Source organism: Nanorana parkeri, unplaced genomic scaffold (genome assembly GCF_000935625.1).
Source record: "Nanorana parkeri isolate BGI_ZX_2015 unplaced genomic scaffold, ASM93562v1 scaffold725, whole genome shotgun sequence".
Taxonomy (NCBI): domain Eukaryota; kingdom Metazoa; phylum Chordata; class Amphibia; order Anura; family Dicroglossidae; genus Nanorana; species Nanorana parkeri.
In genome coordinates this window covers 413,570-424,997 of record NW_017306993.1, presented here as the reverse complement: position 1 = coordinate 424,997, position 11,428 = coordinate 413,570, and the positions used below count along the sequence as shown (strand labels likewise).

Genomic DNA, 11,428 nt, shown 5'->3' with positions numbered 1-11,428 from the left:
AAACTTATTTATAAATAAATTTATATATAATAATATAGAGTTTGGGATTAAAAGTACAATTTATGTATTTGAAGAAGACACCAAACTATGTAGTTGAATTAAGTCCTTACAAGATGTCTACAACTTACAAGCAGACCTGAATGCTCTGTTTGATTGGGCATCTATGTGGCAAATGAAGTTTAATGCTGATAATAATTTGGGGACTAAACATGCATGCATCATACACTCTAGGGTGGATATGATCACCATTATAAATAGATATATTGTCCATATAGTGAACTTGCTGCAAAAGTATTCACTTTAGGGAAAGAGGTTTAACCTTTGCATATGGAAAGGCTTCTCTAGTTCTAGTTAGCTCAGTTAATTTACAAATCTGCAGGCATTCCTAAATGCACAGAATATAACTAGAGGTTTTATAAGAAAAAAACACCACAGGTTTTTGATCCAGGTAATATTGCCTTATGGGATCAGGAAGAATTTTTTTCCCGTTCGAACAAATTGAACCATGCTTTTTTGGGGTTCTGTTTATGAAAGTTTTTCTATTCTTATTTTTTTTCTCTAGGTTGATCTCGATAGACTTGTGTTTTTTTTCAACCTATGTAACTATGTAATATATAATTTTACTTTATTAACACAAAATTCAGAAAATATTCCAACATATTTCATTTATTGAACAATTACAAATATTGTTTTGTTGTGACAATGATTTAACTTAAATGCTTTGGATTAGCTGATTTGTTTTTAAAAAATAGCAAATAATGCAAAATACACTTCACTCTTTGCTGCATTCAGATGTATAAATTATCCATTTTATGTGTGTACTGTAGATTTCTGAATGATTCTCACACTATATCATTGGCTATAATGTTTTTATTTGACAGAGTCTATATTGTTCATTGAATAAGTATAGCAATTATGGTAAGAAGGGACTGAAGGATTTTAAAAGCCCTCCAACCAAATCAGTAAAGTCGTTTTAGAACAGGAGGTTTTCTAATTTCTCATAAGTGATGTCCCTCTCAGTGCCAAGGGACACTGTTCTCCATCCTGAAAAAAAAAAAATACTACTTACCTCACCCTCTCCGTCCTGTTGACAGGCTGCAATCTTCATTACTCCTACCCTTTGGAGCTCCACGCTGACCTGCTCTCCAGCACCATCCCTTGTTTGGAATCACAAAAGTCTGCTTACTGCAAGTATACCTTGTGTTGGCAAAGTTAACCCTTAACTTACTTAATTGCTATTGGAGTTTCATTGAAGGGTTATTAAACCTTCTGTTTTATATATAATTATTTAGTTTTTTTCAGTGGTATGATTTAGTGGTGAAAATTATTAGTGCCCCACCAGTTTTGACTGTGGTATCTTATATGCCCCCCTATATATTGTTCCTAGAGTCGCCACTGACCAAATGTATTCAACAATTATAATTTTTTGTGTTTATCTTAATGTATACATTGTTTTTTTTTGTAGAAAACTTCAGGGGTGTTGAAGTCAAACATCTCTATTCATTAACACAAAGCATACATCTTACCTTTTAGTCAGTTTGTTTATTTCCCTATCCTCTTCTTCATTCAGTTTCTCAACAAAGCTATACAGCAGAGGCATTTCAAACTTGATGTACTGGGCCACCTATAATCAAAACAGAATTGTGGAAAAAATAGATGAATTTGAAGTGTAAACATTTATGTTCGTTTATTCCATGGGGAGACACAGAAGTGTCAGTATCATAGGAACGCTAGATACAGTGTATGTTAATCCTAAAATAATTATTTATGTTATGCATTCCTTTAGTAAAACTGTCTTGTATATGTTGCTTCTTCGTCCACTACACATTGATTTAGTAGCAAATACTTGGTGATCCTGCCAGTTCCCCTCTTTTCCTGTTGCAATCTGACCATGGCAAGTATTGAAGCAGATTCATGCTGGTGTGGTCAGTTTGGGGCTCTAAGCTTGCTTATCGGAGCTTTGCTGCCATGCCTGGTGGCCACTCGTGCTCCATTGGATTAATAGTGGCTTTTCCCTGCTGTCCTACGTGTCATTCCCCTGACCGTCCTCAGGCAATGCAAATATACTCCCCCAGAAAAGGAAAGAAGGAAAGGAAGGGAGGCAATGTGGTCACATGACCAAAAAGTATATAAACAATTTTTTTGTAAAAAGCAAAATGGTATTACAGCTATACAAAGTTATTTTGGTTTCAGTGACTTCACAAGCATGGGGTAGTTGTGTAACAGGGTTCTGCTAAAAAATATGTAAGTCTGTGTTGCTGTTGGAGATTTCCCAAAGGCAAGGAGAAGTTAGAGTGGAAGGATGGGCAGCAAAAAAAATAAATTAAATGGCTAGATATTGTGCAGGATCTCACAGACATGGGCAAAAACAGGCTTCACTATATTTGCACTCCTGGAGTTGTTTATCTGCAAATATTTATATATTTCAGAACCTATAATGGCTATCTAAGGCATCAGAGTTGCTCTGATGCCCCTGAGGAAGGGGACGTGTCCCATAAACATGTAAACCAAGAGTTGTGCGTTTTTATCATTCAAATTAGTTTTACACTATGGAGGCGCTCCTTTTTGTTTTTTGTCTCTCACATTGAAGGTCCTTTGACCTGTGGGAGCTGCCTCTTCAGTGTGTTCGTTACCATTGCAACTGGCCGATATTGCACATGGAGGCGCCGGTATTGTTTCCTGTCACTCAGGACTGGAATATGTTGGTAGGAGTACCAATGTTAGAATTCTATCTCCAGCACAGTGGGGATACCTGGGGGTATATTTTAGGGAGCATGGCAGGGGCTTTGTACCATTTTGAAAAGATTTAGTAACCAGATTCTTGATACTTGCTAGCTAAAGAAGGCTGGTGTGGCAAGAATTAAATTGTGTCAGTCTCATCTGGGGAGAGGTGCATTTGTCATTCCCCTTTGCAAATCTTCATATATGTCAGCAGGGAGCAGAGTATCTTGTAGATCTGAGAAAGTGCATGTCTGATGGAAGTTCTGCCCAAGCAGAGGTTTTTTTTTAATGCAGTGAGGGTTCTGGAAAGAGTAGAGTGTTAAGGCATGAAGGGTATGGAATGTCTATGCTGCACTGTGCTCCAATAGCTAATCGGGGGCTCCAGGAGTGATGGGCTTTCCTGTAATGTGGCCCAGCCCCCAGTGGGGATAAAGTTTCTTACTCAAAAAGTTTATAAAAAAAAATATCTTGAAAAACATTTGAAAATGTTAAAATAAAAAACATTTTCGGTTTCGGCCTGACTTTTTTATTTCGGTATCGTTTTGAAATTTTCATCTTGGTGCACCTCTGCTTCCTACCATTAATACCTTGCAGAGTTTTGAATACAGAGACCAAAGAAGGCAAATGTACAGAGATGTACCATTAAACAATATTATGATATGATTTACTGATAACATTTTCACTCTCTTCTGTTGGCTTATGCATGTATCTCAGAAGGACAAACACCAAGAAAAAAATGGACTGAAGACATAGGATCCTGATGTTTTGTTACATTTTTGACTGCTGTGGGGTAAAATGTTTACTTTTAGACTTTAGGTACACTTTAAACTCACCTCAGGAAATAAAATATGTATATCTATATATGCCTGGTGACCATTTCCTTGTGGCAGAACACTATTAGGCTATACTTCTAAACAGTTTGAGCAACCCATGGCAACAAAATGTCTAACATTTCCTAAACAGGAGCAGATAGGAATCTGCAAACATACTGCTAAGTACTGTTCTCATACTTTGTGATGGTAATTACAACAGAATTTTCCATGTTTCTATGCACTTCTACACACTTCTTCTGTAGCTTGCCATGAAAATCAACCTAATCTCTGATATCTTTCTACATGAATTCTGCAGCCCAAAAAAAGAAATATTTTTTTTTCCTGCTTTGAATAAGGCAAGCAAGGTACAACACTCTGCTGCCATATTCTTAAACATACATCTTTAACTTACTTACCCAACAAGCTCATATAAGTTTGATAGTCGGGTGATAAACATGTGTACACAGACGTTTGGCCATATATTGGATATGGATACCAGAAGTGAAATTCACATTCATCCAGGGCAATATTTATATATTTTTAAAAAATAAATGACATCTCCAAACTTACATCATGTGAAACCTCTACTCCAAGATCTGTCTCCATTATGAATAACTTGGCAATCCTCTCACAGGGACCTTGTAGTATTCGGCAAATCAGGGGGAAATCTGTATCTCCTAATTTAGTTCTTTCTGTAAAAATATAAAAACATAAGAATTCAATAACTGGCAACAGTTTAACTAAAGGGTTGGTCAGTGATCAGTGTAGCGGCGCGTTCCTCCTCACAGTCGCTGCTGAGTTAATGACAGCGGCGGGGAGGAGGCTGGGCCCGGTGTTCTTTCATTACATTGGACTTCCAGGGTGTGTGCGGGGGCGTGTGAAGGGCTTGGCTGTCTACACAAGCGCAGCGAAGCACAAGGTCCATACATGTCACAGACATGTATGGACCAACACAGCTTATCGGCATGTGAAGGGCTCGGCCGTCCGCGCAAGCGCAATGTGGTACCTGTAAATCTCACAGTCCAACAGAGTTTAGCAGCGGGGCTCTATGCAGAACTATGACGGACTACCAAGCATGCTTCAGTCACTCCTGACATATATATATATATATATATATACAGGAAGTGACCTCAACCTGAAGGAAAAAGGCAGGAAAATGCCCAGGAGGTGCACAGGAAGTGACCTCAACCTGATGTAAAAAGGCGGGAAAATGCCCAGGAGGCGCACAGGAAGTGACCTCAAACTTCAATCATCACTTCCCTATATATGCCCAGACCAGACACTGCCAAATTGCTGGATTATCTTCAGTCCCCCCTTGTTCCTGTGCTAGTGTGTGATCTGTCTAAACTTGTTGTGACCTGGAAACCTCTTTGACTACTCTTGATTGCTGCCTGCCATTGACCTCATATTTGTACCTTGACCATTCTACTTCTTTGCCCCTTTTGTACTCAGCTGCCAGATTGGAACCGCCCCCGGCTTGGATCTCGACCATTCTTCTAATTTAACCCTTGTGTACTTCGTTGCCAGAGTGGACTTGACCTCGGCTCGGATCTCGGACTAAGGCTTGCACGGTGCTCCGCACCCTTGGCACCCGTGCCACTCAGTGTCCACCAAGTCTCTGTCTCCATCTCCAGAGACGTCAAGGACCCGAGGTGCAAGGGAGGCCTCCCCACTACTTCAGTCTCACATCAGGTACGTGGCTCCCGTGACACATGGGGTCAGATGAAATTATAGAACACAGGGCCCAGCAGCGACCGTGAAGGAGGAGAAGGCCAGGGCTGGCGGTGCAGGAGACTGACAGGTAAGAGACCCATAGAGAGTTTATGGTGGTCTCTGCAGGGTCACTCTCAGGTGGGCTGTGTGGGATCTCAGGTGGACTATGCAAGGTATCACATGGATTGTGTGGGGTCTCGGGTGGGCTGTGCAGGGTCTCAGGAGGGCTGTGCGGGGTCTCAGGAGGGCTGTGCTTTCCAAAAAGCCACTCAGATCTTTATCCTTCAGAGTTTACTCTACTCCGTAAAAGATTATTTCAAAGAGGATAAGGAGATACACCCAATTACCCAAAATGTGGGCAAGGACCAGTCAATTTACTTCACATGTTGTGGAGATGCCCTAAGCTATCTATGTATTGGAGGAGATTCTGCATACAATCTCCCGGGTACTTCCGGTAGGCATTGCCTTTGTCTCATAATTTGTTTTATCAGGCTACTCTTTCTGACTCGAAAACGAACTGCACAAAAATGGCTCTCCCCAAGCCCACCAATATTATTTGTTTATTCTGAAAGACTGATGTTAATGTCACTTTAACCAGGGAATAGTCAACATATCAATGTAGGGGCTGTTTCCGCAAGTTTTTGATTTCATGGAATAAATGGTTGGAATCGTCTGATCTGGCCCCACAAACTCTTCTATTACAACTGCTGCTGCAGAACACCTCATATGGTGCCCGAAAGCATAAGGATGTGGAGCCTCTAACATGGATAGTAGGACATACATTCTTTGTATGCATACCAGATAATGTGTCTTTCAGTTAAGAAAACTTGTATCACCAGTGTATACAATACCATTATTACAACGCCCTAGAGCAGAATTAACATACTTTCATGATTATGAAGACTCTGAGGTGATCGTGTGTTAACCTTATACAGCTTCCATTCATAATGTTGTCTTTGTAACCAGTTTTGTCTTGTACATTGTAAATGTTTAGAGCCAACAGTTATGTCCAAATGGTACTTAGTTTTGTTATGGAATGAGCCAAGGATAGGGGGAAGATTGGGAGGGATCATAAGGAATTTTGTGTTTAGTGTGTTTTCTGTCAATAAAAAAACCCCCAAAAACTTAATACACACAAAAAAAATAGATTCCCATTTGCCAAATCTTTGGTTTAAAGTATTTTGGATGGTAATGATCCCATCAATATAAATCAATACAGCCATGGTGTGCTGTTACATCATTGTATGAAAATATGATACAATACATAGTCCTGGTTAATATTCATATTACTGTGAATTGAGAATTACATAGTTAATTTTCCTGAAGCCATTGTTCATTGGCACTAGTGTAGTTGGTTTATATACTGCCATCGTTTGGGCATTTTGGTTATTGCACCATCCTTTTCTGTGTTCCCTCCCGTTTTATGATGCATTTCCCTTTCTTCATCTTTATAAGTTTTCTCATCAAAATGGCTGCTTGTCTCATTGCCACATGTGAATGTGCTCGAATGGGGGAAAGCATTACCATGTTTTGACCTGCAAATACCATCTTTTCAATCATCTGCTGCATCCTGTTGTCTGCTGTAACCTGCTGCATGCAATAAAGATCTTAATGGATAAAGAGGTATTTGGTGAGTTCAGCTTTTTGATAAAGACTGTCAGCTGTGATTGTATCTACTTTTACAGGCCAGGCATAGAGGTCTCAGCAAGGGATAAATCACTAACACAACAATTGGAGTCAGAATAGTCAAAGATGATAGAATTCCTACAGTGCCATCCACCATCTTGTGAAATAGTTATAAAATGGTTGGAGTCAGAATACATGGCTTCTCAGGTCCCATCATACATGCTGTGATTTTCAAATCAACAGATTTCACTCTAACTGCTTTTAACATACAAGCCTGTCAATTCATCTGCAAGTGAGGTAGCAGTCTAAAACACAACTACTAGTCAAACTTACCTCCTGTCTCATGAAGAAAATACATTCCAAACTCTAAAGGGCTGTTTTCCACCTAAACAGAATAAAATGCATACATATTAACAGTAACCATCAAACTTTATCTACTTTTTAAATTGTAAAACCATACCAGACATCTTTCTAGTTCTGGATAACCTGGATAGGGGTTTTCAGAGACAATTAAAAATAAAAGAAAACCTGTCAACAGTTGCCCTCATATGGGTAATTCTACTGTACTCCTATTCTGGTGACAATGGTAACCAGAAGATAATATGAATATGAATATCCCATATGTAGATACGTGCAGCATTGAAAAGCCTATAGAGGTTTAATCCTCCAGTCGATTGGCTGAAGTTCCACTACCACTTGATTAGTGAGCCAAATAGTACAAAAGGCAACATGTTCATATCTAGTATGTTTTATTTAATTATGAAAGGTCTTGTTGGTCCCCACTAATTAATGGCAGAATTTTGTAGCCAGAAGATATCAAATAGATCACTTACTCCCTGCTGCTTACAGACCTATATTAGGTAAAATGATCACACCATTAAATAAATACACAACGGTCTCTTGGCCATGTACATTCACATGCGTCTTCTGGTCTCTTGTACTTACAAAACATGTGTTGGTATTAGAATGTACTTTTGATTAATGCATCAGGTAACAACACTACTCACAGAGGTGAGGGATGAGCTTAGATTGTAAGCCCTCAGAGGCAGGGCCCTCCTTACCAACTTGTCTTGATTTGTATTGTGATTTGTAATGTGTCCCTATATTGTAAAGCGATGCGCAAACTGTTGGCGCTATATAAATCCTGTATTATAATAATAATAATGCAGTAGTACTTGTTGCTGAGAACATGGACTACTTTCTCCTTCTACTGAAATTACAGTGCAACTCTCCTGTATATTTTGTGTTGTAGAAAATAGTTACGTGTATAATGTAAAATCCATCAGTTATAAATTAAGGTATACAGCATTTTCAAATTTTCCAAGGGAGGCTTGTCTGGAATATCTCAGTAAGCAATATGGTGCCACTACAAAACATCTTCAAAAAGCAGTAAGTAAAAGATCAATCCTCCTCCAAAAAAAGAAGGCACTTAGAGTAAGATTTAGTTCTTGCTGATCAGGTGTAGACTAAAAACATCCACCCAACAAATCTTCTATGTACACATACACTTTCTTCAGGTGTTTGAGGCATTCTCAAGATGTCTTAATGACTTGAGAAAGCATGTGTTTTCATTAGAAACAAATGGGGGGAAGAGGGGGGATTTATCAAAACTTGAGCAGACAGAATCTAAAGCTTGAAAATGAAACGAGACGATTATTGGTTGCAGAGCAAATCTGCTCCAGAATTTGTCTGCTCCAGTTTTAATAAATTCCACCCAATGTTTAGTTTTTTCTATGAGGTGAAGAAAACCCTGAGTTTCCTCATGTCTGAACTCTGTGGATGAATGTAGTAAAATGCATAATCAATGAAAAATACAGTAGAAGAAAAAGCTATATAATTTATTCTAGTGCCATTAAATGCAGAAATGTATCATAAAGATATCATCATAAAGATGAAAGAAAAAAGAAAAAAGAGCTTACAGCACACAAGAGAAGCGAGATGGGGATGTGAGATAACTAGGAAGGGCTGATTGCTGCTTATCTGGTAATCAAACAGTAGGGATTTTATAGGTCTAGACCTTTAAAAGGGAATAGCTAGGATAGTGAAATGAAAATACACAGCATTTCAAACACAAGGTATTTTTAAGTTATGTTATTATCTATCAATAAAGCAGTTTTTCTATCCTTTAAATGCCTGTCTAAAAATAACTGAATCTTGTTTGTACACATTTTTGTGAATTTGTGTCCATCTTGCCTCAAAATGTTATTTAATGCAGATAACGACTTAGGGGGTTATTCTCTAAAGAGCCGAAAGGACCCGCCATAGCTTCGGCTGATCCTTCAGCTCTCTTCGGCCGCCTCTGCCCTTAGGTTCAGGCGAACAGAAGGGTTGCTGTACGGGCTTTTCACAATAGCCCTTACAGCAGCCGAAGGCAGCCGAGCCGAAATGACAGCCGAAGCATGAAGAAAGGTAACCCGAAGCCGACCAGTCTCCACGAAAATTACAGCTGGGCGGAGCCAGCCGTGATTTCATGGCTCACTCTGCCCAGTTGTAATGACAGATCAGCATCCCCAAATGACCTGGGGATACTGATCTGTCATTAAACAATAACAACTGGGCGGAGCTGGCCGTGACTTCACAGCCAGCTCCACCCAGTTATTTATTGGCCGGGACACCTGCTTGAAGACTCTGGCAGGTGCCAGTCAATAGGAAACCGCTAGCTCCGCCCAATTGTTTTTCTTTTATAATTTTTTCTTTAAAATATTTTAATTTTTTTTAATTTTCCTATTTTGTTTACATTTTTCAACTTTTTTTTGCATTCATTTCACTTATTTTCTATTCTGGTCAGTACCTCGGAGGTGCTGAGCAAAATAGCGGAGCCGAATGCCGCTCGGCGGCATTTAGCTAGTCACTCACTTTATGAGAATAGGGCTGAACGGCAGCAAGTGAGCTGCTGGAGCTTCGGCTCAGCCAATCCAGATGTTGGATCGGCTGAGTCGAAGTCCCTCTGCACTTCGGCTCGGTTATTCACTCGGTTGCCTTCGGCAGCTAAGTGAATAACCCCCTAAGAATGAGCACAAGACCACATTGGACAAATCTGCTTTAAATTTCCTTTAGGTCACCTTGGGCAGTGATTGTAACTAGTAAATTTGCATTTGAAGTGCCACATGATGATTCTAAAGTCCAGATGCAAATGTATTCTAATGCAAAATCAGATAATGGCAATGTGTTTCAGTGGCTAAACCCTTTTCCTACCTTACCAGCCCTGTTAAAGAGGGAACAATGTTTATGGACTTGGTAGTGAATGGATTGTTTGATAGACAGTTCTATAGATTGGGACGACCTTGTCAGCAATTGGTTGCATAATACACTTGCATTTGGATTTTAAAATTAAGGTGAGACCCTTAAATTCTAGATTTAAAGTGACAATAAACTCAGCAGTTAAATCTTAAAAATGCTTTCAGGTACCTTAACTGTTAACAAAAATGTATCTTATTTGTGCATCACTCAGCTGTAGATCCTCAAATAATCTCTGAATTGGTGCCGACACAGTCCTTCCTTCTGGAGGGTGGCTACTTTTGTTCCCCATGGTCCCTGTGTGTGTTGTAAAGTAGCCACCGCTCCAAGCTCACTCTTGTGAAGGACTACAATCTCACGTTTAGTTTACTAATTTGCATTGAAATTATAGAGATTATAGTCCATCACAGGAGTGATTTTGCAGCGGTGGCTACATTACAACACACGCAGGGACCATGGGGAACAAACGTAGTCACCCTCCAGAAGGAAGGACTGTGCCAGCATGATTTTAGAGGATCTACAGCCGAGTGATGCACAAACAAGATACATATCTTGTTAAGTTAAGGTACTTGAATGTATTTTTAACATTTAACTCCTGAGTTTATAGTCACCTTAAATATTTGTTTAATGCAGACCAAGAGTAAAGGTGCCCATACACCTTACGACCATCGCAAGACTTTTGTCTTGCGATGGTCATATGCTTATTGAAAGCATGTACGATCTGCCCACCTTTGGATGGGCAGATCGTACTTGCGATCATCGAAAGCCCGCCCCGCTGAGGGGCGGGCTTCCGATGACCGCAATGCAGAACGGGCACACTGCCCGATTCTCGTACGAGAATCGAGCAGTGTATGGGCACCTTTAGAATGAGTCTAAAACTAGATTTAAAAAAACCCATTATAAAAAATGTTTATATCACTCGAGTAGGAACTCAGTTTTTTTCATGCAATCACAACATTCAGATCTCTTGACCAAGTTATGGATGAAAACAACATAGGATATTCCAACTAAATAAAGCTGTTTGGGTCCATTGGTTAAAATACAATATGCATGAGTTGAAGATTGGGACTACAGTTAAAACTAATTAGGGATCATGTGTGCCCTCAGTATCAAATAACTTTATATGAAAGATTAAAGTGTATGTTGGGGCAAAAAAACCCACGAAAAACTGCAACACATTTCTAAAATACATACATCTGCAGGGTCATCTTCCTATGGGCGATCTGCCTGGCTCTGGGGCTGTGGATTTCCAATACTTCATAGAAGAGAGCACAGAGGAGCCCTCCTGAGGCTCCCCCCCACAGCCCCCCCCCCCCGCC

At 39.7% G+C, this 11,428-nt stretch overlaps 1 protein-coding gene across 1 annotated transcript in view; it reads right to left on the bottom strand.

The window, feature by feature from the left end:
- Nucleotides 1-11,428, bottom strand: part of RASSF4 (Ras association domain family member 4) — a 233,340-nt gene that overhangs the window by 14,312 nt on the left and 207,600 nt on the right. The window contains exons 9-11 of the mRNA XM_018564102.1: nt 7,206-7,257; nt 4,104-4,225; nt 1,527-1,624 (exon numbers count right to left, since the gene is read on the bottom strand). Coding sequence (XP_018419604.1) covers nt 1,527-1,624; nt 4,104-4,225; nt 7,206-7,257 — 272 coding nt within the window. The remainder of the gene's footprint in view (nt 1-1,526; nt 1,625-4,103; nt 4,226-7,205; nt 7,258-11,428) is intronic.